This window comes from Lagopus muta, chromosome 1 (genome assembly GCF_023343835.1).
Source record: "Lagopus muta isolate bLagMut1 chromosome 1, bLagMut1 primary, whole genome shotgun sequence".
Taxonomy (NCBI): Eukaryota; Metazoa; Chordata; class Aves; order Galliformes; family Phasianidae; genus Lagopus; species Lagopus muta.
This window is the reverse complement of record NC_064433.1, coordinates 1,678,531-1,706,285: the sequence shown is the minus strand read 5'-3', so window position 1 is coordinate 1,706,285 and position 27,755 is coordinate 1,678,531. Positions and strand designations below refer to the sequence as shown.

The following is a 27,755-nucleotide window of genomic DNA, read 5'->3' as shown; positions in this document are numbered from 1 at the left end:
ACTGAATCAGATATGTTGGTGATAAAATCCAGAGATGTACGATTTCCAAGTTTGCCTTTGATGAGGAAAAGCAATGTGAAAAGAGCTTCAGATCTGGTCACACTCGAGTTACAGCAGAAATTCCTGGTTTTCAGTGCAGCTCTGCAGCAGAAGGGGTTGCAAGTAGCAAGGACATGTTGCACCCGAGAGAAATTGTGGGTTTGGGGAGCTGAGGAAGGCAGGCTTGCAATTTGTGTTTGCCTGGAAACCCCAAGTTGATTTCAAGATCACCCCACAGCACAGATTATTATGGTTGCAGATCTAGGACACCCAATCTGTGTTAGGAGGAGGATGGAATAATTTCACTTCTTTTCATCTTTGGGTTCCAGCAGAATGCTGAACACCAAACTTAGGAGCAGATTCTCAGGCTGCAGCTGGTGTAGCAATAAAATAAAACCACAGTTCTCAGTGTCTCCTTTTTCCACATGCATTTTCTTCTCACTGCCTTTGCTTTTCTGTTGAAAATTAGGAAAACAATGAGAATTTTCAAGTTTTCAAGAAGGGAGTGGATGTGGCACTGAAGGATGTGGTTTAATAGGCATGGTTGGATAGACCATTGGACAAGATGATCTCAGTGGTCTTTTCCAACTTTAATGATCCTATGATTCTATTAATAACCCTGACTGCAGGGCCAGAGTGCAACAGCTGCCTGCTGCCTCTCCAGCTCACCTGCAGACAGTCAAACTCACGCACTCTGCACCAAAAGGAAGGGGTCTATTGAAGCAACATGGAAGGATGCCTGTACAGCAGCAGATCCTTCACCAAATGATCCCAAATGGCTTTGGTCAGGATAGTTATGTTATCCTAGCTGCTTAATAGGATCACCTCTCCTCCCTTGATTCAGGCAATGCAGTTCTCTAACAGTATTTCCAATGGAAAACTGGAGCCTGCATGGAAATTTGGGAGTACACTGGAAATATTACACAACTGGACAAGACAGAGGGCTTGGACAAGTTGGATAAGTTGGATGAGAGTGAAAATGGACTAAAGGAAGTCTGACGAGAATGCATGGCAAAAAGTATATCCTCCAGTCTTGAAATTCATGCAAGTTCATGAAATTGGGGTTGTACAAGTTCGGTGTCCGCTCTTGATCACAGCTTGAATTGGTTCAGCTGCTTCCAAGGGGACTGGCATCCTTTACATTTTCCATTGCATAAGTGGAAGATGTGGCATAAGTCTGTGCCAACAGGCTGCCGAGGAAGGTGGTGGAGTCATCATCGTTAGAGGTGTTCAAGAAAAGTGGACGCTTGGCACTGAGGGACATGGTTTAGTGAGTGGGAGTGGATTTGATGATCTTGGAGGTCTTTTCCAACCAGAAATGAGCTGGGGCAATTTGCATTGGAGCTGCAAGCTCTTTTGTTGGTGTGCAAGGTGAGAGCTGCAAAGACAAGAGCATAGTGTTCTTCTCTGCCCTGGGATTGGGTGTTCTTCCCTTCTTCCACCTCTCTCTGGGCAGACAGAAGAAACTAGCAAGGGTCTTTGTCAAAAGCTGAGTCCTAGGTTAATCCATCTGCTGTCAGATAGGTGTCTTTTGTTGCGTTAGGTTTGGAGCTTTCCATTATTCTTATTGTCTTCTGATGCTGGAGCCTTGATGTTTCAAGGAAGGCTTTTCCCTTTCTTTACTTCTTAGCTTTCTCCCCTGTTTTCAGCAGTGGCTTCCCTGTCTCTCTTTTCTTGTCTTTTTCTCTCTCAAGAATAAAAGCTTTTCCTCTCCAGCTTTTCAGGCTCTATTTATTGTGTTCATAATACAAAAAGGGTAAAAAAATGGTTATGGAAGATTGGCAGCCGTCTCCGTAGACCTTCTTTTTCCTCTGCTGGGACTACAAATCTGGGTATACTGTAGGTGTGAGTCATTTTCATTTGACGACAATCTGCTCCTTTATGTGAAATGAGTTTCCAGATCTCTTCTCAAACCCTGTAGAAAAATGTGTCTGAATGTTTTCGTGATGAGCAGAACTGATGAGAAATCCTATTGCTGCTGGGTCTTATCTGAGAGGTACAAAATAGGGCGAACGCGTGGACTGAGTGGCCTTTAATGGTCCCTTCCAACTCAAATGATGCTGTGATCTTCACATGGCCTCCCCTGATCTGAGAAGTTCCCTTCTGCTTTTGCTTTTCTTGTGAAGGCAGAGAAGTTTGGGGGGATTTGTGCTGGATTTGGGTGTTTTGATTAATTTGGGATGGGGACACTGGAGGATTATCTGTGTTCTCGACCTGAATCCCAGAAGAATGTCTTAACTTCAGATTCATTAATCCTACAGATTGCAATATCTATTGAAATGAGTGCAGCAGTGTTCAGCTCTGCCATGGTACCCTTCTGGGTGATGTGTGTGTCTCCTACCTGGAAAGGGAAGGCAGAGCAAGAATGTGGAGTTTCAACTTCTCTGCAAATGTTTAACAACAACTCCTACATTCACGAGATTCAATAACATTAAATCCCATCATTAGAACTACACAATATACTCCAAGTGCTTGTCTGCTGTGATAAATTATATAATACAAACCTAACAAGACCAGAATAGTCAAATAAATGTGAGACGATGGCATGTAATGTTGCAGCTTATAACTGTCCATTAGCAGTGTCTGTTTCTCAATGGTGTTACGACTTCCTAGCAGAGATGAGGAGCTGGCACCCATCACCCTGCTCCCTAATAGAGATGCACAGATTGTTGTCAGGGCTTTGCAAATCCCACCGAACCTCAAATCAGGGTTGACTTTAGGCTGGGCTGGATCTTCAGTCCTTTAAAGCTGAATACTGTAGGTTGGCAGAGTGAATTTATATCCGCCGAGGATTCTCTGCAGCATCTTTTCATCATGACTACAATGCTGTTTGGATGTGCTGCAACACACACAAAAAAAAGTTCTTGTGCTGAATTTTTAAAATACCTTGAGGTGTTGAATCTTTGAAACAAGTGAAACCACAGCTTGTGTAGAAATAGGGCTGGGCTTGGTTTTATTGTTCTGGTGGCAGCGAATCATTGCGGATGGCTTCTTGGGCAGAAATTAACCCACGTGGGTTGTTTGTTTTTGTGCTTGCACGATTTCTTTATGATTGTTGTACAAATTCCGGTGCAATATGAAGCAACAAGCCATTTTTCTTCTCCTTTGCTTTATAAATAAGAACATAATAAGAATTTCTTTGAATTGATTCAGGGGAGATCTGTCTGCATAGTTTCTATATACAGTTTTTAAAGCATTGACCCTATGGCTAAGTTGCAGGAATAGAAAACAAAGTATCTTTGTCCTGTTAATGGTTCAGTAGTTAATTTTAGGATATTTCCAGATAGCCACAGCTCTACCCGCTGCTCTTAGCCTTGATTTAAATTTGCTTTGTTTCTTCTCTGCAAGCAGTCAGTGCTCAGTGGAGAGCATCTCTCTGAGGTCAAGAAGGTGTGGGAAAGGACAGGAGGTCCTCATCGGGTCAATGTGTTCATAGGGTCATTACAAGGGGAGTTTCTTGCTGCCTCCCCACCTCCTGCAGCTCCATGCCCCCTCCAAGGGAGCTGCTTCCTTGGCCTTATTTGCAGAAGGGATAATTGAAGCTAATTTCTTGGCAGAGAAAAGAGAGAGGAGCAATAAGCAAATGCAAAGCCACTGCCAAGGGTACATCAGAGACCTCCTCCCTCGTTCTGCCATACTGATGGGGACACTTGGCTGCTTTTCAGCTCCTCTCTGGCACTGTTAGAGTGCCTTAAATGTCGCCCAGGTCATCTTAATTTATCACATATGCTCTTCCCTGGCTCTTCTTCCCTAATGTACAAACTTCTCGTCCTCCCATATATGCTGGGAGGGAAGCCTCACATGCTGTCATCAGTCCCTGTGTTTCCAGTCAGTTCAGCTCAGTAGGTTGTTTGATTTTATTAACAGCTCATCCCTTAAATGCATCGCTATTGCTCTTGATTTCTGAAGGAGAAGAAGGGAAGATGATTTGTCTGTAGAAAACTGTTCAAGGAAACCACAATTTCTCCCCGTTGCTGCTGGTAACTGAGATGCACTGTGCTTTCTGGGCAGCATCCATGAGAACAGAGTGGATCTGGTGCTGATATGTCACTGGCCACTGTGTTGGAGAGAAAAAAAATACATGGAAGTTAATGGCTTAACAAAGGGAAACTAAATCAAGTGCTTTGTTAATCCAAGGATTTAGCTAGCACAACTGTCCTCTGACAAAGCAGAAATGTAAGAGTGAACCCTCTTGTGGCACGTACAAATCCCATAGGAATCAAGACCAAAAAGGCAGCAAAGCATTGTGGCACCAGCATCACATACTCTTAAAGAGCTCCCATATAGAAACAGCTGGGCAGTGCAGAAATGTACCTGAATTCTCTTTATTTACTGTGTAGTTGATGTGCAGTATTGATCTCTGTCTTGAGCATCAGTATATACACACCTGAATTAACTGCAGGAGTGTGGAGCATTGCCTTTTGTTCCAGTTCTGTAAAACACTCCATGATGAACCGCTTGGTTATGAGATTTTCTTGCTGGAAATTCCATCTCTGAGTGCTCACCAAAACCTGAAGTGTCTTTTTTGTTTTTCCTATTGGAAAGCTTTAGCAAAATCCAAAGGAAATTTGTAGTTAAGTTACAACAGGATTTGATTTTTCCAAGTCGTGGTAATTCAAACCAAGGGTACCAACTCAACCATCCAAAACTTGTAAGTTAAATGTGTAAAGTGCTGCAGATAGGTTTGTATGTCTGTCTCTATATTAGATAAATGCTTTTAGATATAAATGAGTCTGAAAAAATACTGGCTGAAAAACAATATGGGAATCAAAGGTCTAATTTTCAGAGTTAAGGTTGGATATTCAATTGATTTGAGTTGTTTTTTTTTAATATATCCTTATCATTAAACATTTAGCTTTGCAAATTTAATGAAGACAAACACATTCTCTGAAGGAAGCATCCCAAATAGCAACAGTTTGCTTCAAGCTTTCTTGAGCACTTGCTAACAGTAGGTTGAAAATTAAATTACTGGAATCCACGAGGACACTTTAAAGTCCTCTTTAAAAGGGAGCTGCTTGCTGAAGGCTGTCTCTGTTATAGGTTTCAGCTTGTGTGAAAGGGAGTTGAGGTTTCTGCAGCTGAGGATCTGTATTTCAAAAAGAAGCGACCCAACAATTAAATGTATTTGCTGTGCTTTTGGCACAAACTCCTGTTCTTGCGTAAGAGAGAGTCAGAAGTACATTTATCCCAACAGCGTTTTGGAGTATAGAAAACTTTATTCATATTCCTCCCAGGGGTAAAAATAGGAAATACACCAAGCTTTGTATTACGTAGATTCCATTTTTTTTTCCAGCCTGCTTGGAAGCACTGTATTATTCATGTACAGGCTGTCCATCCAGAGCAGTGCCAAACCCTTTTCTCTTTGCGTGTGGGAAGGCAGCAGAGTTGTCCCTGTGAGCAAACCCAGCTTCTAAGCATGGTTGTGGGCAGTGCTATGTTGGTGACTCCACATTTGACAGCTCTCAGATTATGATTCACAAACATGTGCTTTCTCTACTGTGCTTTGTGAAGCTAGTGAAGGTAGAAATTCACCAAATGTTTCATTTCTTAACTTTTCCGAGTAATCGATGCATTTGATAGTGTAAATCACGAGGAGTGGTTCAGCTTGGGTGGGAAAAACACATCGGTGAAATGCCTTCGGCTCCCCAGGAACAGAAGAGGACATCTGAATGCACGTAGGTGGTAGAGCTGAGCGAGGTGTTTCACGCCTCTTGTAAAAGCCAGTAACGGGTTTTGTTTAAATGAATGATCCCAGAATCATGGAATCACTGAGGTTGGAAAAGATCTCAAAGATCATCTTGTCCGACTGCCCTCCTACCACCAGTGTTGCCCGCCATGTCCTTAAGTATCGCATCTCCATCTTCTTCAACGCCTCCAGTGATGGTGACTCCACCACCACTCTGGGCAGCCTATTACAGTGCTTGAACATTCTTTTGGAGTACAAGTTTTTTCCTACTACCCAACCTGAACCTCCCCATGCACTGCAGAACAAAAAATGGTCAAACCTGGCTATGAGCTTGACCACCCAGTACAGCCGTGGGTTGGAACTTTGGTGAGTCACTCAGCCTGTCCCCACTACCCAAAACTTTGCTGCCTGTCACTAATATCTTAGAAATGCTCAGGCAGGGAAGCTTGTTAAGACCTTCCCAGAAGTGCACAAAGGATTTAATCTATTTCCAGTCACCAGAAAGTCTTATTAAGCCCATCTTATGGAGAGGGAGACCAGCTGAATTACCACTGCCATATTGCACTGGAGCTGGAGATAAACTCATAGAATCACTGAGGTCAGAAAAGACCCATGAGAAAATCCAGTCCAGCCATCAACCCATTCCCAATGTGCCTACTCAAAGAGTCACAAAATCATTAAGGTTAGAAGAGACCTCCAAGGTGACAAAGTCCAACCCCACCATGCCCACTAAACCACATCCCTCAGTGCCACATCTCCACATTTCTTGAACACCTCCAGGAATGGTGACTCCGCCGCTTCCCTAGGCAAATAAAGCAAGATGTTACTGTGTCTCAGTCCTCAAACACAACCAATAGGCAAATTTCTCTCTGAAACTGTAGTATCCAGTATACAGCCCAAAGCAACGTATTTTCTGTAGTCAGAGAAAAAAATCGTCCAAGATAGTTTTTTAATGAAGGCTACTTTTACTTATTTATTTATTTATTTATTTATTTTGCCACTAATGGATTCCATTGAGCAACTTAAAGCCATTTCAGGGTTGTTTTTTTTGTTTTTTTTCCTCAATGACAGTGAAGTCCCACAAATCTAGTGAGATGCTGGCAGTAAAGCTGCTTAGATGGTATATAAAATGCCACTGATGGGATTATTTTGCTGCAGTTCGTTGCAGCTATTATGCTCAGCAGCATGATTCCTCATTGTAAGTTCATAAAGGAGCTAATGACAGGAAGTGAAGTTTTGCAGTGTTGAACGAAAGTGGAATGCAGATGCCTAAAAAGAGCAGCTAATAATGGGAACAGTGTACTGAGCACCATGGTAAGCATGCTGCCTTTCAATAAAACGCTCTTGGTTTCATCCAGGGGCTACTGTAAATAGATGGTGGAGCTGTCACCTGATTTTCTCCATCCTAACGGCACACAAAAAGTCATGAAGGAAGAAGGCTCCTCTTGCCTGCAAAAGCAATGGAGATGCTTTGGTATTTTGCCAGACAAAGTGCTTCATGAAGACGAGTATTATAAAGCTAAATCTCAGTGCAATAGATGGAGCATGAGATGGAGTGAGTGGCAACGCACCTTGAAAGAGCTTTTTCAGTTTCTGTGCGGTGAGCACATTTGTCTTGGTGGTCATTTTTCACCAGCTGTTATCTGTAGAGGCAAAATAATGCACTGACTAATATTCAGAATCATTTATCTGTCTGTTTGTCGTGATAAGCCACCACACTTTGCAGGAGGTGTATTTTGATGTATGTACGAAAAAGATTGACGCAGGGACTAGAAGAGCTGATTTACAAGGAGAGGTGGAAAACACCACGAGTGAGTTATTTGTTATGTACCGCAAGGAGGTTCTGAAATCACCTGCATGTGTGGGAAGGGTGTAAATGCTGGGAGAAAAGAGTGTGGGAATTGATTGGGATGAAGTTTGAGAACGAAATGAGATTCGGAGATTGTGGGTAAAGGGAGAATGGTAGACAAACATTGCCTGAGACAGAGGGGGTCAGGATCTGCATAATATGACGTGTTTTGTTCACTTTGATGAGATTTGTTAACCTTCACAAGGTGAGCTTCCTGCAATGCTGCCCTGGGGTGTTTTGCACTGAATGGTTTGACCTTCTCCATGGTGGAACCAGTGTCTCCCACTTGCTGACCTGTGCTGTCTGTCTGAGGGTGGCTTTGCTTTGAATTTCAGGGCTGCTTTCGGCAAAGAGTCAGAAGTTCTCATTGGCAACCTGGGAGATAAACTCATCCCCCAACAGGAGATCCTGCGGGATGTCAGCGACCTCAAGGCTTTGGCCAACATGCACGAGAGCCTGGAGTGGTTAGCAGGCCGCACCAAGGCAGCCTTCTCCAACCTCTCAGCTGCCCAGAGTAAGTACAAAAGCACTGAATCACAGAATGGAGTGGGTTGGAAGAGACATCAAAGCCCATCCCTTTCCAGCCTCCTGTCATGGGCAAGGACACTTCCCATAGACCTTGTTGCCCAGGGCTCCGTTCATGGAATGGGACTCTGATCATCTTAGTAGCCTACCCTGAACCTACTCAGTGATTTACTTGTGCTGGAGGCCCCAGGCTTGGACACAGTACGACCTCACAAGGGCAGAGCAGAGGGGGACAACCACTTCTCTGCACTGCTGCCACCCCTCTGCTGATGCAGCCCAGGATGCACTTGGCTTTCTGGGCTGCAAGCACACATGTAGCTCCTTTGTCATAGAGCTGGAAACCAGCATAATTATGTGATTTTTTAGCAGGAGGGAGCATCTTGACTTCTTGATTTCAAAGGTGGCTTATGTCAGAGGAGAGCAGAAAGCAAAGCAGCTCCATCTCTTTCTTCTTGGTGAACGTGTGGTGTGACATCTCTCAGCCTGTGGTGCCAGGGTGCCAGGAGCATCACTTCTAGCAGAAGCTCTGATGGGTCTTTCAAGGCTTGAGCTTTTCAGCAATCCCTGCTAATGACAATCCACAGTGCTGAGACAGGTTTCAATTTCTTTCAAGCGTTGCTAGATCACTGAATATTTAAAAATATACGTATTATAAATTCAGTGGAGAAGCTGAGCAGCTCTTAACGAGGAGTACCCTAATGTGCGTGTCACTGTGGCAGTGCTGCTCAGTCTGCAAAGGGAAAAGCAGCCCCTGGTGAACCAGGGGGCAGGAAGGGCAGAGCCAAGGGAGCCTGGAGATGTCACTTCTGCTCCTGGCTGTCAGGGATTGCTGGTGCTACCTTTGTGAGATCATTTTACTTCTCTTTGCTTCAACTGTCAGTTCTTTCCCTCTGAGATTAGGTTTTTTTTTCTGTCTGGGAAGTGTCAGAGACGTGATCGGTGTTGCTTCTTCTCTTATCACCATCATTGGCGTTGTGTGCATAGGGTCACCACAGGAGGGTTGTGTCTGTGTCCAGAAGTGGAGCTCAGCATAAACAGAGCACAGCTCTGCTGCTCCGACAAAAGCACATTAAGCTGTTTTAATCACACACACACACAAAAAAAGCTGTTTATGAATAAAATTCCATATGCAGTATGACAGAGCTGCTGTTTGCACATCGCTGAGTGCCTCAGTGTAGTGAATGTCAATAGATGGTGTTCAAAATGCAGCATTGTACCAGAGGTGATGTCTTTGACCTAAGAGCTGCCACTGTCACATTTCATAGCAGCAGCAAGGCAGCCCATGGGATGCAGCTAAGTGTGATTATTACTCTTCCCCCTTGTTTAAAATCAGTAGCTCATCAGCCCTCCAACAGTGCACTCTCCCAGTCATCCTCTGGTTGCTTAAAACAGACTTTTAGATAAGAGAAAGACTTTATCAATACCATACACTTTTATCAATTACACAATGTTTTGCTTATATGTTAAGCAACAGATCTCCTTATATGTCTTATATCTCAAAAGGATTCACCTTTCACTGAGCTGACACAGAACTAAGCTCTTCTTAGGACCAAGGGTTTGCATCTCAGCTGCCTATCAAGACATTCCCAATAGTTGTCCTTTACTAAATGTTCTCCCTGGGGAGGAGCTCGTGCATTTTTTATAGCATTTCACATTTCCTTAGATCCCTATAATGTATCAATTTTACAAATACAGAATCGTTAAGGTTGGAAAATACCACTAAGACATCTCGTCCAACCACCAGCCCATGGCCACCATGCCCACAAGCATTCCATTGAACATTGTCTGTGTGCAGCTTATCTGTGGGAAGAAGCATCTTTATCATTGTAATACTATGTCGTAGATACAATTATTGAAGAGAATCAGTAATAATTAAAGTCTGGGTTATACATCCCCATTTTTGTAGCTGTTGATTTAATCGTAAGTGTCCAGGTTAGGTTAATCGGTTAGGTTAACAGTATCTTCGTAGGTCCATATGTCAGACATGCTGACTTTTGCCCATCTTAAACTTTTGTGTAACAAAACAAAGGTAGGAGAGTCCAAAGCAGCTTTCTAGCAGTCCAACACCAACTCTACTTGGAGGAGACCCCATAATTGTTCTTAACACAGTATGAAATCAACATGTTTTGCAAACTTCTTCACCTGCACCCACCAGCCACGCTGGCCATCTCTTTGGGAATGATCCAGAGAAGATCAAAGCACTAAATAACAAATTCTGCACCACTTCTTAGGGCACCAGGACACATGGGGAGATGGTGAGGACACCATCCTGAACTTTGTATGAAGTCTGCTGTACAAATGCAGGCTCTAGGAGAGCAGAGTATTGGGAGATGCCTCCCGAGGACTATGGGCACTGAAAAATCACTTCTGGAGAAATGCTGGGGGAAACCTGGCAGTGCTGGATAGGAAAAATCATGGTGTTATATCTCAGTTAAAATAGTTGCCCCTTGACAACACTGCTTTTCTGTGACAGTGTTAGGATTTGTTTGACTCTCTAAGAGGGCATCGTCTGGTTGGGTGACAGTCCTTCCTATGGCTTATAACTTGGCATAAAGCAGGACCTCTGAACTCTTTACTCTAGCTGTCCCTGACCCAGAAGGATAATTAAGATTTTACAATCAGCTGACAGTTAACAAAATAAAACGGGTAGTTTTACTATTTCTATAAGCCATACTGTGTGTTTTGGATACCTGAGTGAGACGAAGAACTGCTGTGCTCTCACAATGTGTATTTAAAAGATTATTAAAAAAAAAAAAAAAAAGAATCAGAAATGCTATTAAAATTCAATAGCTGAGTTTCCCAGAAATTTATAACCTGAGGAGTTGTTGGGACTGAGGAGTTGGGGCTGTTAGAAATAAAACCATCATTCATAATTTCAGTTCTGGTAGAAACTCGAATTAAAAAAAAAAAAATATCAATGTTTCCAAACATAAAAGGGTATGAGAATGACTTTCAAGCTTCCAAGAGGATGTTACACACAGCAGTGAATAAAAATAAAAGTACAAAGTGTAATATTTTACTTAGCAGCATCCTCCTGACAATAAAAATTCATCTTGCTTTGTAATAACTTCATACCAACACGCTGAAATGTCTGTACACAAATGCCAGGAGTATCTGAAACAAGTGGAAGAAGGAGCAGGGTTAGGAAATGATAGAGGCTATTGACCTCATGGTTATAAATGAAACCTGGTGGAGTATTTCTCATAAATGGAACATAGATTGCAATCTGTATGGGAGAAGTAAAAAGTGATGCCATGGGGCAGAGGTGGTGGGATAAGTCAGACGTATTTACAAACCCAGCAAGCTGCAGTGATCTACAGAGGGTTGTGATTCTTTTGGGGAAGCATACAAAGAATAAAGAACAGAGTTAAAATGAGATGAGATTTTTCTTTCCATCCCACCTCGTCTGGAGGAGAAGAGCAACACAAGTGTGGGAGGAGGAAAAAGGAGAACTGCCTATTGTTTCAAAGGTTCATGCGGTGTTAATAACGTAACACTCATCTGTCACACGAGTTACTCTCTTCTGTGCTGTTTGATCATCTGAATTTCTGAGCATCTGATTGCTGCAAGACACAGTGAATAAATAAGAATGAGAGGGAAGAGTGGGAGGAAAAGGAAATAACCTAACTAAAAGTAAAGCTAAATAAAGAGGGTTTCTGCCACGCACTGAAGCCCATCCAATTCAAGCTCAGCTTGCCAGAAGTAGAGCCAGCTTTATCATTTTGGCATCAGTAACTTTGATTTTCAGACATGCCCAGATGAAACCCAAGTCTTGCAGTGCAGTGCAACTGGAATCTATGGCTCATTATACCCGAGTGGACGGGCCATTAGTCGCCCAGCTCTGTTTTTTGGTAGCTGACTTTGGACAGATGGCAGTTGTTATAATCCTTGGAGCAACTCTTCCTTCTCCTTGTTTTTCTCCTTGGACAAGATGTTTTGTTGAAGTGTTCATGCTTGAACAAGAACAGTAATGATGCTGGTAGCAACAGTGGGGTTTTATCTTACATCCTCACCTTATGTTGGGCCAACAGAATAGTTGGACCTCACAGTGATTCAATAAAAGCATTGCTGAAAAAGCACGGGGAACCAATTTGATTTGGATACTGAGCTGACCTCAGCTCAACGTTCAAAAGCAACCAGTAAATTACAAGCACAATTGCTGTTGAGTAACAGTGAAAGTAACACTATCTGTCATGTTGAAACGATTCAGAATGCATCTTAACTGCAGTCATGGTTTGATCCTGTTTTCTATGGTGTCTGTGCTTCACTTTATAGGGTAACTTATTTTCCCAACATTTGGAGAAATTCCCTTTGCTTCTCACTGGTGGGAAAGTGTCAGAAAGAGCACAGGTTCAGGTCTTGGGTCTCTGCAAGCATCTTTCTGTCCCAGTCATGTGAGATGAAGTACCACTCAGAGCATCACCAAAGGCCTTAGAGAATGGCTGGGTCCAGAATTTTGGGGTCATTGCCAGAAAAAATAACCACCGACAAGTGGTGGTAGTGACCCCATTTTCCTTCCTCACAAAAATTGGGTAGCTTTCCCAGAAAAGCTTCCTTGGCTGTAAATGGGCCATTTGTAGACATAGCTGTCAGTGTTCACAAACCACAAGGCAGAGCTGGTCGGGTATAGGAAGTGTTTTGGAAAATCCTGAACAAGGGAATGTATGTTGGTGGCTTTTCAGTTTGGCTGGCAAAAAGCCCCTTTCCATAGATAAAAATTCAATAACATTTTCCTGTGGATGTGCCACAATTATCACTCATTTAAAAACAGTCTCACTAATAGAGTGTTTTATCATGCTGGGCAGTCTCTGCATTCTTCATTATTTAGTGTTTGCTAAGCTGATGGATCTTCCATAGCTCTTCCCTTATCTACAGTGCTACAGAATTGGATTTTATATTTTCTGAACCAGTCAGATATGACAAAGTAATTTTCTTTTTCTCTTGTCTTTTGAGGGAATACAAACTTCTTTTTTAACAATAACCATTTAAGGATTAAAGTTGCTGGAAGTGGATAAATTAATTGAGGAAGTCATGTACGTTTTGAATGAGTTATATATGAAAATGGAAGCAGGGTTTCCTCCCCACTTCCTCTCCTGCTTCTCAGCCTTGCATTGGCAGATACAAAAAGCACTAATCCTCTTGTCAGAGGTTCAACTCTCAGAAGCCCTCCGGATATTTTACAAAGAATTAATTATTGTGCATGATGAAGAAAACGGGGCCATCTTTCCATCTCTAAGATGGTTGCATGCTGCGTGTAGGTGGGAAGATGAAAGATTAGCTATTAGCTGAGTGAGTTGCAACTACCCTTTTGACTTCTTCACTGAGCTCTCATAAAACGTAAACCTAGTTTTGTTAGCTGGTAAAAGTGTTAGAAAAATCTTTGTTTTAATACTGATGGCTTCTCTTATTTTTAAGTATATTCTCTGATGAACTGATCTGCCTGTTTTATTTATTTATTTATTTATTTTAAATCCAGATTGCCTTTCTCTTCTCAATGGCTTGTTGGAAGTTGTTGCCCTTGTATTGGCATATGCTTATGGAGAAGTTACCCTTGTATTGGCTTATGCTTATAAAGAAATAGATACACTTGCATCAAAGAGTTGTCAACTCAAAGGTTGTTCATTATATCATGTTCAGTTTCTGGGTATGTTTTCCGTTTCTGATTCTTAATGAGGAATATTTTTAATACAATTTTAGTACCTTAACAGTTTTGTCAGGACTCTAGAAGTAGTCCCAAGAAAGACATCTCTCCTGTCACATCCTTGTCCACAGATGGAAAGTCTCTTTAGTAATGGATTGTGGAACTCCATGTTCAGAGTAGGGAGGTCCATCAAGGAGCACCACAGGAAGAAAAGCTTGATGAGGAGAGCGCTGAAATCAAGGTAGAAATAGAAAAAAGAAAAGCAAAAGCCTGAATGCTTTTATTGTATGGTGCTTGTTGCTTTTTGTGGCATCCAAGGTCCTGGATTTATACTGTTAAGTGAGAATCTTGCTACATTTGAGAATCACACACATACATGTACGTTTATCCGTTTTCTTAGCAGAAAGTAAAAGTCTGAGGGACTCAAAACATACTGTTTTAAAACCAGATCTAAGCCAATGGTTACTTTGTTGTCAAAGCTCTTGATGTTCAATGCTTTGACCTTCCTATCTGGAAGGGAAGAACTCAGTGTTAGGCAAGAAACATGGAAAACCTAAGGACAATTTGCATTAGGCATGGAGCTAATTACTGCATTTGATTAATACAAGTGCATGTCATTTTAATGATAAATATGAAAATATCACAGTCTCTTGTCAAATTGAGCATTTGGACACCCTTCTAACTGGAAGGACATGGATCTATGGTTCTCCCCATTTTACAGATTATGGTTAGGTTGGCAAGGACGAAGTTTGGTACTTTTGAAGTAACTAAAAAGACCTTCAGCCTCGTCACTTCTTTATCCCCAGTTCTTTAAAAGCCAGTTGTTTCCTTCCATTCAGGGGTGCTTTCACCCCAAAATCGCAGGGCAATATAGAGAAGACACCATTGCCATTTCTTCTGTGGATGGGCAGCACTTCACCCTCCAGACATGCAGTAGTTCTGGTGAGCTACCACTTCATCCAAAAGCAAGAAGGGGGGGAAAAATGGCTTATAGAACAGCTTTTTGCCAAATACTGCAGGTTTCTGTCATTGGCTTGCTCTTAGCAATGATAATACCAAGCATTTGCATTGCCTTTTCCAGCCGTAGATCCTGAAATACTTTGAAACGGTTAGTGAAGGCCATTATAGAATCAAGACTATCCTGGGCCACTTTGCACCTGTGGGTCAGCCTCCCCATTGCCTGGCTCTGTGGGTCTCCTCATAGTGAAATAGGCTTTGATGGCTAATAGAAAGCGTCCCGCAACACTTGAGAAAGTGATGCCTTTGGAAATGGATGGCGGAGCGCTTTTATACCACTCTGCCAGAGTAAAAGAGCTGTAATTTATAGTCACTTTAAGGCCCCTTTCCACTGACAGAGTGGTGTAAAGGGGTCTCGGCACAAATGAAAATCAGGGCCGACGCGGTGGTAAAATTGATGTCTTTCATTTTGCAGTCAGACCACACCACAGTGGTGAACCCGGGCAGGTCTTTGTGTTTAACCCTGGTGTTTCTAATGAACTGAATTCAGCTCTTAAATGTGGCTGTATTTCTCTCCAGTTGGAGCTTATTTTTTTTCTGTCACCAAGCTTGTAAGGCATCTTGCCGTATTGATTGCTCACGGGGAACTTTTCTGTAGAGATCTATTAATAGAGAGGCTTATTTAAAAGCCAGATTAAAGATGATCTGCACATACCTGACCCCACGCAGGAGAATTGAATGCTACTGCGTTATTATTTCAAAGAAACTGCATTTCTAAAACAGAAAAAGCCACAAATTTCTTCCAAATGTAAAACATCTGCCATTACCTTTAAAAGATAAATCATGCATGCTTGTATCATTTGATGAATTCCAGTTGCTGCAGTATAACTTAGTCTAAATGACAGCTTTCCCATTTTGCTTCTTAAGCAGTCTCATTTTCCAATTCCATTTTTTCCTGTTTCTCTACCTGGACAATCAGTGCAGCTCTGAAGGTGCTTAAAAGGGGATCAGTTCCCCGTTCTCAGTTGCTCTGGACCTCCATAAAACAACTTGTTTTTTTTCCATCTCAGCTGTGCTGAAGGTGGAGAAGGAGATGATGGATGAAGGGAGATGTCAGCATCCTGGTGGGATCTCTCCCCATCTCTGCCATCCAGCCTGTTTGATAAAGTTAACTTATTTTGTGCATATGAGGTGTTTTACACACAAGTTCACTCTGCCCATACCATGGGCCGATCTCAAGTTCCATGAATATGGCTAATCCTGAAAATGTCATGTCCTTCTTCGGGGCTGAGCGTGTTAGCATTGCTGGGGACAGCAGGTTCAGACTGGTGTTAGTTGGAGATATTTGGTTTGAAGGAAAGTCTGAGGAAGCTGATAGGAATAGATCTTTTTGGCCATAACATCTACATATCTAGTCAGTCACAGAGCTGATCCTCATCCTTGTCTGATGTCTTTCAAATGTTGCAGTGATGACCAGTGCCATTTTCCCACTACTGCAAATCCTGTCGTTGACTATAACATATCTGGGGCTGGTATTTAGTTAAGATACAAGTCTTGAGTCATGGGTTTCCCTAGCTGGGACCGTGAGCAAGAACACGAAAGCTTTACCATCCTCAAGCACAGCAGAATGAAGATCTGTTAAGTCCAAACCAAACCATATCTAATCACCAAATTAATCACAATTTGTAGCCTTAGTAGGAGCTACGAATGTGCTTAAACTTATGGAAAGATGCTTCAAACAGACTGGGAACTCTTAGATAGTATTTAGAGCTTAGGTTCAGCATCCACAGTTACTCTCTACTGAATGGTAAAAGGTGATTGGAGGGAACAGTGTCAGAGTACAGAGGCCTTTCAGAAGATGTCCAGAGAGGAAATATTAAATGTCTGGCAATATCCTGACATTCTACATATGTAAGCCTTGTATTGATTACTCTAAGAGCCATCAGCAATGCTCAGAAATGTGTTTTCTCTTAGAGAGCCTTGGGCTTCAATGCATTGAATTAGAATATCAAAATGGGATTTTTTTTTCCTCTCCAAGTGCCAATTCAGCATAATTGTCTTGGATCCAAAAGCAGAATTGTGTTTGTTGCTGTATCAATGACTCCAAGAGCCATCAGCAATGCTCAGAGATGTGTTTTCACTTAGAGCCTCAAGCTTCAATGGATTGACTTAACAAATGAAAGTGGGATTTATTTTTTTTCCCTCTGAGTGTCAATTCAGCAGAATTGTCTTGGATCCAAAAGCAAAGTTGTGCCTCCTAACACCACCTGAAGCTGAACAAGAGCTGAGCAGAGCAATGCAGGTAGGAGACAAGAGTCCAGCTGGTACTATCTTAGTGGAGCTGGCTTCTGGAGGAACAAAGCCAATGAAAGTTTGTTTGGGACAGCAAAGTGGTAAGTTTAACCTTCCAAACCAGTAGGGAACTGGTGGCCTCATGAAGACAAAACAGCTGTTTTTGTAAGGCCTGAGCATTAGGAAATTATTCTGGTTTGGTTTATGATTTTGACTATAAATTTTCATAGTTCAGATATGGGTCTGCTTTGCTAGGAAATAAAATGACACAGTCGTCAGCCAACTGAGAGCTCTTGTTTTGTTGTCAAAGTCATTTCCCAGTGCCTTTCAGTGCCTTTGAATGTCTGCAGAGAAGCTGTCTATATGGATTAGTGGTTACTCCTTTCTCCAGCCTCCATGCTTTACATCAAATATTTAATGGTTAGAAAATGAGACGTTGTTTTTCTGACCTCGATGCTCAACATTCACTGTTCTTTATCTCAGACAATAAGCACACCACCAGGATGCAGTCCCAGTATTGATCTGGTGCCTTGGGTCAGCACTTAGCTTACCCTCATGATTACACTAATTACTCTTCTTCCAGCATTCTTTCCTCCCACCCACCAGCCTTAAAGGCAGGGGATTGTCATGTAAATAAGTGACCCAATTAGCAGTGCTTTCAAACCATTTTAAAATGAGGATCCCTCATGAGTAATACCAGGAAATCAGGGTTTTTGTGGAAATAACTCCGAAGAGCCTGCTGTCCACACCAGTTGGTTGATGCATTAGGATGTGTTTATCTCTTCCAAAGCGAATGCCTCATGGGCAACAAAGATTAATAGCAGTAAATCCACCTGTTCCTCCTTGGTGTGTTAAGAGGTGACAGCTTCCTATAGGGCTGGGGCAAAATCATTTCCAAAATTAGGTGGATGGACTAGAAAGCGGCGTAGTCAACTGTTGACATCACCAGTGAGTCGTTCTGCACAGTGGCTACAGAGGGCATGTAATAGGATTGCTCTGATCTAACCTCTGGCTTTACTCACATGGGTCTTGCAGAATATAATTCTTAAACAACCAGGAATGGTGGAGAAGTCAGACTATGAGGGTCAGGCCGGATGGGGCTCTGAGCACCTGATCAAGCTGTTCCTTCAGTAATAAATTGTTTTGCAAAGCAAGGGTAGAAGCGAAAAATAGAACCATAAAATCGTTTGAGTGGGAAGGGACCCTAAAAGGCCACTTAGTCAACTCCTCTGCAGTGAACAGGGACACCTACATCTCAGTCAGGTTGCTCAGTGCCTGCTCCAGGCTGACCTTGAACATCTCCGTGGATGGGGCATCCACCGCCTCTCTGGGCAACCTGTGCCAGTGTCATCTTGATCCCTCTGTTCTTATTTCAGGGCTTAGTTATGGTTCGTTTTAAGTGTCCTAACAGAAATCACTGATTATTCTGTTCTAGTTCTGATATGGCTTTATGTGCAGGTTGATAACTCTTTGTTGGTTGTTTTTCTTTTTTATTACTAACCCAGGTGGCCATCACCCATCTGTCTTATTCTTTCAGCTGTCACAGAAATCAAACATTGTGGTTTATGAAAGGCATATCCTAATAATGGTCTGGGGTAAAGCACACGTTAAGTCAGTGCATAAATGCCTGAAGTTCCCCCCTGCTTCGCTTCACATGTTCCTGCAAATGTTTCTGCAGTTTTCACAATGCTTGGCTTTTCTGCCCCATGCTCACCACTGAGTTGATAGCTGAGCTGCCATGATCGGAGTCAGACACTGCTGAAATGTTGTTAATTTGGTGATATGTACATTGTGTGTGTTCTGAGTGCTGCGAAGCATTCTTTATTAACAGTTGAGAGGAAGTCATCAGCTCTGAGGACCTTTTGCTAAGCAGCTGTTCTTGAAGTTTTCTGTTTTGCTTCCACTCGTTTTTGCTCATTCATTCACAGCTTTGGACAGTTTTTAAAAGATCTCCCATTTGAAGCCAGTGGCAGTGCTCTTGCTGACTTTAATTAGGAAAGAAATTCGTTTTCAGGTAAATTTTTGGCTCCATTGTACCTTGACAGAAGTTTCTAAATCAAGTTTGCTTCTCTCATAATAGAGTTTGCCCCAAAAGAGGGGGAGAGGAAGGAGAAAGTTCTATTATAAGGTATTGAAAACAGGAAAATTTCACGTAGTTTTTATATCTGAATAGTACTGGAACAGCAATCCCTGACCTGTTGAAGGAGATCTCTACATATTCAGAGTCTTCAGATGAGATAACTTTCTTGCTTTAAGCTGCATTTACACAATCATGCTTCCTTAAGGGGAAAAGCAAAACAAAACAAAACAAAACAAAACAAAAAAACCCACACCCTTTTTAGATATTTTAAATGAAAAGTCTTTTTTCCCTTCCCTTCCCTTCCCTTCCCTTCCCTTCCCTTCCCTTCCCTTCCCTTCCCTTCCCTTCCCTTCCCTTCCCTTCCCTTCCCTTCCCTTCCCTTCCCTTCCCTTCCCTTCCCTTCCCTTCCCTTCCCTTCCCTTCCCTTCCCTTCCCTTCCACCTAATTCCTAAGCCCTTTCCAGACTTGAATGCCACATATTTAAAGAAAAGTGTCCAGCCACCAGACCTTCCAGGAGGTTATTGTACAGTGGAGGTAGACCCTCCCACCACAGTTTTTGTCCTGCCCCCCTAGCTCAGGGGACATGGACTTTTTTCCATGATAATCCCTTTCTTGAAGCCGGGTGTTTGCAGAAACTAATGGAAAACAAACCAGTTTTAGAGGAGTTATTGCCTTTTTTAAAGTGCTAATTTCCTCATTGAAATTTATGTCTGCCAGCAGAGGCAGAGAGGAGCTCTGCAGACAGCTCTAACGAGACAATTCATTAACTAGCAAGTGTACACACACCATAAAAAACATTAATTCGTAAAATGAAAAACTAATAGAGTGTTTAGCCTGTTCTTTATCACCAGTGACAGTCTGTGCTCTCCTCATCATTAGTGTTTACTGAACTGATGGGGGCTGCAGCCCAGCTTGCTTATCAGCACTCATCGTAAATGAGGTTGCAGTGCTTTTTTTCCATCACAGTTACTTTGTCCCATCTCCTGCACTTGAATTTTACCATGGAGTGTAGGACAGGGGCATAGAAGGATACTCTCAAGTTTTGTCTTTTTTTTTTTCAGATTTTGCATTTAAGTTCTGTTTCCTTCTCCATTCTTGAGAAGATTGGCAAGAGAAAATCCCCTCCTTAAGGATCTTCCAGTATAGAGTCATAGAATCATTAAGGTTGGAAAAGACAACTGAGATCATCTAGTTGAACCATAATATGTGTGATTCTTTGCATATGATCACAGTTGCCTCTGCTAAAGAACCGGATTCATTCATAGCAAAACTCAAACTATGTAACAGTCATACTATAGAATCATAATACATCCCAAGTTGGAAGGGAACAACAAGAATCGTTGAGTCCAACTCCTGCCTTCACCTTGAAGTGTTGACATAACTTTTCCACTTCAACATTGATGAGCAATTTTCTGACGGTCGCAGTAAAAGGTGAGCCAGGCTAGTTCTGAGTACTTAGAAAATTCCACCCTCACATCTGTTGTTTGAAAGGTCCTCGCCTATTAAAGCTTGTCCTTTCTTGGTATTTGCTTTGCTTTAACAAGAATCCCTGTTCTTCCCAGTGTTTCGCTATCAATCGATACTTTCAGCTGCATACTCATCCCACCTGCATGTAGTAGAGATGTTCTCTGTATCTCAGAACTTTTCTCACCTCAAGGTTACTTGTTTTTTAGAAGAGAAGAGTTGGATCCAGTGTAGGAGAGACTCAGTGGTGTATCTTATGTAGGTGCAGGCTGTCCTCACTTCTGCTCACTGGCTCATCTGTAAGCACAAGAGTTGGGCACAAGATTTAATCCTGCCCAACGTTGGTTCCTGGTGGTTTGCAAGAAAAAGGTAAATGTGACACTGAGGGACATGGTCTCAATCAATCACAGTCATGGGTTGATGGTTGGACTGGATGATATGAGTGGTCTTTCCAACCTTAGTGATTGTATGATTCTGCTTAAAACTTACACAGAAAACAATTTATGTCAGAAGGAATAGTGCATCAATAACTACGTAAATATCTTCAGTTGTTATCCATATCTGAGAGGCCCAGAGGTTCAGACACGCTTGAGAAGTAAGGGAAAGGATGTCAAAGCCAAAATCTGTCTTTTTACAGATAAATCAACAGGTTCCTGTACCTTTGAAATAAATCTCATGAGCTTGGGAAAAAAAATCAAAATCCAGTTCCAGATTTTATGGCTCATTCCATTACTTTCCTGCAGAGCTGCAGCTCTGAGATCCCCAAACAGTCGTGTTTAGAGGCAGGCAGTGAGTGATCTATGCCTTAGAGCTACAAATAATACTCCTGAAGCCAGAAACCAGTCCAAGTGGCCATATGGGTTGCATATAGTTGTTGTTTTCCATTATTTCTCGAGCACCACAGGTGTGCAGAGCACTTTGCAAAAGGATGAAAAGAGAAGACCCTTGCTCCTTGGGGAGCTTATACTCTAAATTAGATTGAGACAGCATCTCAAGAGCAATAGGAAATCAAATTGGAAAGAAAGATGTGTAACCACAAAGAGAAAAGTGGCTTGAGAGCAGGGTCCTGGTAGTTATTCCCACAGAAAGAAAAACATTTGAGTTGACTTGCTTTGTCTGGTTCTCTGTAGTTACTTAAGGCTTTTCATCTCCAGCAAATCTCCTGCTGCCAGGGCAGAATGCAGCCATCTCCATGCAGCTGTGCAGAGGTGATACCCCAGTGCTTTCCACTACTTTTGGATGGCTGAAGGCATTTTAGTCTGGAAAAGAGGAGGCCCAGGGGGAGACCTTATTGCTCCCTACAACTACCTGAAAGGAGGTTGTAGCAAGGTGGAAGTCAGTCTCTTCTCCCAGGTGACAGTGATGGGGTGAGAGAGAATGGCCTCAAGATGCACCAGGGGAGGTTCAGGTTGGATATTAGGAAGAACTTTTTAGAAAAAGTGGTGAAGCATTGAAACAGGCTGCCCAGGGAGGTGGTGGAGTCACTGTCCTGGAGGCGTTCAAAAGAAGAGCAGACGTGGCAGTGAGTCTAGAGGGTGAATCTACACCATGTCCAAGCTCTACAGTGGTCACAGACGTGGGCTGATGGTTGGACTAGATGGTCGTAATGGTTTTTCCACCTTTATTGACTCTGTGATTCAAAAGGCTGCAAGAATAGGAGATGAGGAGACCTTAGATCCTGCTTTTATTGATACAAAAAAACACCTCAGGTTTTACCCACTGCAAACGAAAGCATGGAGAGACAAAGTGGTATGCCAAGAGCTCCAAAAAGTCACCAGCAGAGATGGGGGTTAACCCCAAGTCTCCAAAGGCATGGTCCAGCACTGAACCAATAGCAATTTCCTTTTGCATGTGTGTACTAATGATTATTTTGGGATTTCCTTTTCCAGAGAGGAAGGGAGTAAGAAATTAAAGATCGAAAAGGTGCAAGCTGATCCCTAATATTACTTCTGGGACACAGTAAGGGTTTCAGACCATGTCTCTGAGTTTTTCTTCCAACAGAGTTGTAAAATTTTTCTGTGAACCTTTCCTCTTCCCTCTGCAAGGCAGTGGCATATAGTGCTATATGTAAAGTGTGAACATGTTGCAGGTTTATTTCTCAGGCTCAGGTTGCACCGGAGCCAAAGCAGAGGCAGTAACCTTAGATTGATTTTTCTCCTTGCACTCTTAAATCATTCAAATCTGTTAACGGTCTCTCTGCTCAAGCAGGACGCACTATTGTAGACCTTGATTGGATACAGAGGTTTGTTTATGGGCAACGCTGCAGGTTTTGTTTAATATTCCAGAGGTCTGGTAATTTACATCCATCGATTTACAAGGCACAATCTGTCAAGAGACACCAGCGTCCCATTGAATTGCAAAATGATTGAAATCATGGGTGACAACTAGCGTGTTAAGTTTATTTTTCTCATGTTTGCTGGAATGAAATGTTCCCTCTCCTCAGAGTGAGATATCTTGGCTGTGCTTGCAGCGAGCTAAAAGAAATTCCAAACAAAGCTGTAATTGTTATCCAGCAGCACAGGAAGACGACTCAGGACAACTGAAATTCATCTGTTGAGGCTGCAGGATGATAAGGGACTAAGGAGCAAGTTGTTGGCTGCTGCTTACCCAACCGTTGGGTGTTTTGTTGGCTAGAAGGGCTCGTTTGACTTGGTGTAAACGGGCCAAGGTACTTACAAAGGAGGAGAAGATATGTATGACTGTAGATCTGTGGTGTTGCTTTTCCAGCATTTCAGTTTGAGATGCCTCCCTCTGCCCTTTAAGTGGAGAGCTGAGAGTGTTCTGGTGGGTTGAATGACTATGGGGAATCACCCATCACTTGGTGTCTGCCCAAAGAACTGCCCATCTCCAAAACAAAAGTTCCAAAATATGCTTTTGTTCAATACCCCTTTAGGCTGTGATTATCTTACTCCTTCTGCAGGTTCACGTCTCCTGAACAAGGCTTTAAGAAATAGGATTTTCTCCTTGGTTGACTCAGCACTGAGACAATCCATTCTGGATGCCTGAGGAAGGAGAAGGGACAAGTGGAGGGCTCTGGAAGTCTTTTGATCTCAAAAAGTGACAGTATACTTCAGGGCCTTCGTATCACTTGAGAAGTGGATATACCTTCCTAAGCCAGCACTTGGTCTTCCTTCCCAACCTGGGGACACAGAACACAAACAGAAGAACTCCCCACCCTGAGGACATGGAATACCTGGAACTCCCCACCTTGGGGGCATGGAACACCCACAACTTCTCACCCTGGGGACACAGAACACCCAGAACACCCAGGAGAACTTCCCACCTTGGGGATGCACAACACTCAGAACCTCCCACCCTGGGGACAAGGAAGACCCAATAGAACTTTCCACCTTGGGGATGCAAAACACCCAGAACTTCCCACCTTTAGGACATGGAACACCAAGAACTTCCCACCCTGGAACATGGAAGACCCAGAAGAACTTCCCCACTTCAGGACATGGAACACCCATAGCTTCTCACCTTGGGGATGTGGAACACCCAGAAACTTCCCACCCTGGGAACATGGGATACTCAGAAGAACTTCCCACCTTCTGGATGTGGAACACTCAGAAGTTCTCACTCCGGGGACAGTGAACACTCAGAGGAATTTAAGCACTCAGGCTTTAAATAAAGCACAGATTGCCCCCGTCTTCCTCCTGCTCTTATCTCCACTGACAAATACAATTACCACTTCACTTAAATTGCTGTAAATGAATTATAGAGAGCAGAAAAATGTGCATATATTTCTCCGCTGCAGAAATTAGCTGACTCTTGCATTTCAGGTGATGGATCCATCCATCTCCACTGCTGGGGCGAGTTGGCACAATCAAACCTGAGACTGCAGCAACATTTCTGTGCTGTAACAGCAAGTCCATCTCCAGGAGCAGCACCAATAGAAACTCGTCAGTATTTAGAGTTATATGACTAAAAATGGATTTTTTTCCCCCATTCTGCAGACCTGAATCTGCATGATCCAAAAGCCCCGCCACCCTCTAGGGAAACAAATGTCGTAGCTGAAAGGTTTGTTAAAATTAAACTTCATCCATATTGCTGTGATTGGAGGAGCTGCTGAAGGAGGCTGCTTCCTGGATCTGTATTTAACATGGCCTTTTCCTTGCATAGTTTTCTCTGTAGTCATTCATAGTAAAATAAGATGCACAATTTGGTGCTTTGCTGTGTGCAGTCTTTTCCTTTTGCTTTGTCACACTCCTTTAGTTGTACAGATCTGTCTTATACGTATAGCACTGTTTCAGACAAAATACATTGGGACTTTTGACTCCTCATTTTGTCTTTGCTTTTCAGACTGGATCTGAAGTTGTATTGAATTTTACAAGCAAATCCAAAGCTCCACATAGGTTCTTCTTTCAAAGAAAGTCTCTGGCTGTACAAACAGTGGCAAGAGACATTTATCTGATCCGTCTCCATCACAATTAAAGTTTGTTGTCAACAGTTCCTTAGCAATGTACAAATCCTTTCTGTACTGCGCTGCGTTGGTGTCTGTCTGACTGTTTGTCATGTACTAAACATTAGGGAAGGCAAGAGAAAACAAGAAAACAAGCCAATTCTTAGCACCAGCAGATAGCACACCTTCATTATTCAGGTTGACCACGGAACAAATACGAGCTGAAAATGTGAAACAACCATGAAAAGAAAGCAGATGTCGGAGCAAAAGAGCAAAAAAGAATATTCCCTGGAGAGATGGGAAAGCTCTGGTCCCATTGTGGCAGCAATGAGAGCTGAAATACAGCACACAGCTCTGGTTAGCTGTGCTCAAAAACATAATTGAGCCTGGAAGGGGTGCAGAGTTGCTCCTAGGATGAAGAGGGGATGGAAATTCCCACTCCTCAATGAGTTTCTTGTACTGCAGCAGGAGATGAATACCAATGATGGAAACCTCCATCAGGCAAAGAATAATGATGGCATATGAAGAACTAAATATAAAACATCAGTGAATAAGCGTAGGCTGGAAATTAGATCCTAACCTCTAAAATCAGTGTTGGAGAAGTGAGGTTTTGAAGGAGTAGTTCAGGGAAGTAAGGAGGGTAGAAACCTGAATGACTTCAGTACGGCATACTATTATCTACCCAAGGCTGTGGGACGTGATGGACTTGATGGCACAGGACATCCCTTCCCATCACACTGTTTAATTCAGATGCAAGGTGCCTGAACAGGTCTGCATAATTTCAAACACTGCTAATCACCCTATGCACGAAGTCATTGCTAAAGTGCTGCTTGAATGAGAGCTAGAACTCAGATATTTGGAATTTGCTTCCTCTAATTTGGGCAGAATATTTGATAACTGTGTTTTGAAGAGCTCTTGGTGTGAGTGATACAGACAAAATTAAATGAGTTAGACCCACAGGACGATATATACAGGACAGCAATCTCACAACTATGGCCATGGCCAGTACCCACAACTCTTCTTTTCTGAGTTTGTTGCCCACGAAGCAGAAATAGTAGTTGTTTGCTGGCTCGCAGTGGGATGATAAGAAATAAATGATGAAAACGTCTCTGCTCTCCATGATTTCTGCAGATGGGGTTCACTTGTGATTACATAAGGAAGTCTATCGTGACCAAAAAGGGTCAACTTTCTTACTGGTGCCATGGTTTGGCCCCAGAGCAGCTCCTCCCTCACTCCAAGCAAAGCAAGCTAAACATTCCTGGATTTTGCAGAAATACTTTTCACAGAGCAGTATCTTCCCAAGCACATGTATTATGGTGGTTGATGAAACCCATAAGATTCATTCTGGAGTTTAAACCAATCACAGGAGCAGTTTGTTGCTTCTTACATTCCCAAATCATAGATTTCACTGCTCAGCCAAAGATGGAAGAGAGCACACATGCTTAGGGTGGAAGCAGTCAATGTGCTATAGTTGCTAAAGCCAAGTGGTATCGATGAAATATGTCACTAATTTATCCCTTCTTTTTTTTTTGCTAGCTATGTCTCCTGGCCAGGACAGCCATGCCAGCATGGAAAACCTTCCTGCATCCGAACAGATCCTGCAAACCCTGAGTGAGCTGGCCAGGTCTTTCCAAGAGATGGCTGACCGCTGCCTGCTGGTTCTACATTTGGAAGTCAGGTAAAAGCCCAGAATTTGGGGGTTGTAGTGAGCTCAGAAAGCTGCAGGTCAAAACTGTGTCCAGAGGTCGTATTATGGCATATGAATGGTATATGTGCCAGCCTTCCTGTGAAGAAAGGTTGAGGGAACTGGGCTTGTTTAGCTTGGAGAAGAGAAGGCTCTGGGGAAACCTCATTGTGGCCTTCCAGGACTTGAAAGGAACGTATAAACAGGAGGGGGAACGGCTGTTTATGGGTGTTGATAGTGATAGAACACTATAGAAAGGGGGAATGGTTTTAAATTGTGACAGGGAAGGTTTAGGTTAGATATCAGGGAGACATTTTTCTCACAGAGGGTGGTGACAAATTGGAACAGGTTGCCCAAGGAGGTTGTGGATGCCCCATTCCCAAATGCATTCAAGGCCAGGCTGGATGTGGTTCTGGGCAGCCTGGCCTGGTGGTTGGTGACCCTGCACACAGCAGAGAGGGTTGAAACTCAATGATCATTGTGGTCCCTTTCAACCCAGGCCATTCTGTGATTCTATGATGTATCCAGAAATGCCAGGTCCCATAACTATGGGTGGCCAAATGTGGGGCAGAGGCAAGATGGGGCTTTGTAAGAGGGTCTGTATCTTGTGTCAGAAACTAGGAAAAAAAGTTTTTTGCAGGCTTTGTCTGTAGATAATTGCACAGTGTTTTTAAAGCCTAACAGGTGTCTGCATATTTATTAGCCATTGCGCTTTGGATTGCAAATAAAAGCTTTTCTTACTGCTTTTTTTTTTCAAATAGTGAGAGAATCTGGGGAATATAAGGTAAGCACCAGCTGGAACTTTTAAAGGGCTGGAGAGTTTTGTGATGTCTCTGACTACACATGCAAAGATGAAAAGCAGCAAATCCCTTTCTTCAGGCTGCCAGCTGTCCACTCTGGGGCTGGGAAAGCATTTGTCCCTCATGCATTGGCCAGGTGCATTTTCACTGCTTCATTTTTTTCTGAAGCATCAAATATAAGTGGATGTCATAGACAGGCAATGAGACTTGATGGGCCATTTTTTCTTCTGTGGCATATCCTGAGCCATATTTTGTCTTCATGTATGTTGACAGAGCTCTCATGAAGTCAGTATGTAGCTTTAAAAAAATACACATCAGTTATTGTCAGCAGCCCTT

General features: G+C 42.7%; 1 protein-coding gene across 4 annotated transcripts in view; it reads left to right on the top strand.

Moving 5' to 3' along the window:
* EXOC4 (exocyst complex component 4) overlaps positions 1-27,755 on the top strand; it is a 398,652-nt gene that overhangs the window by 337,553 nt on the left and 33,344 nt on the right. For all 4 annotated transcript variants that reach the window (XM_048925488.1, XM_048968403.1, XM_048967537.1 and 1 more), the window contains 2 exons: positions 7,910-8,088; positions 26,472-26,613. In XM_048925488.1, the coding sequence (XP_048781445.1) occupies positions 7,910-8,088; positions 26,472-26,613 (321 nt within the window). The remainder of the gene's footprint in view (positions 1-7,909; positions 8,089-26,471; positions 26,614-27,755) is intronic.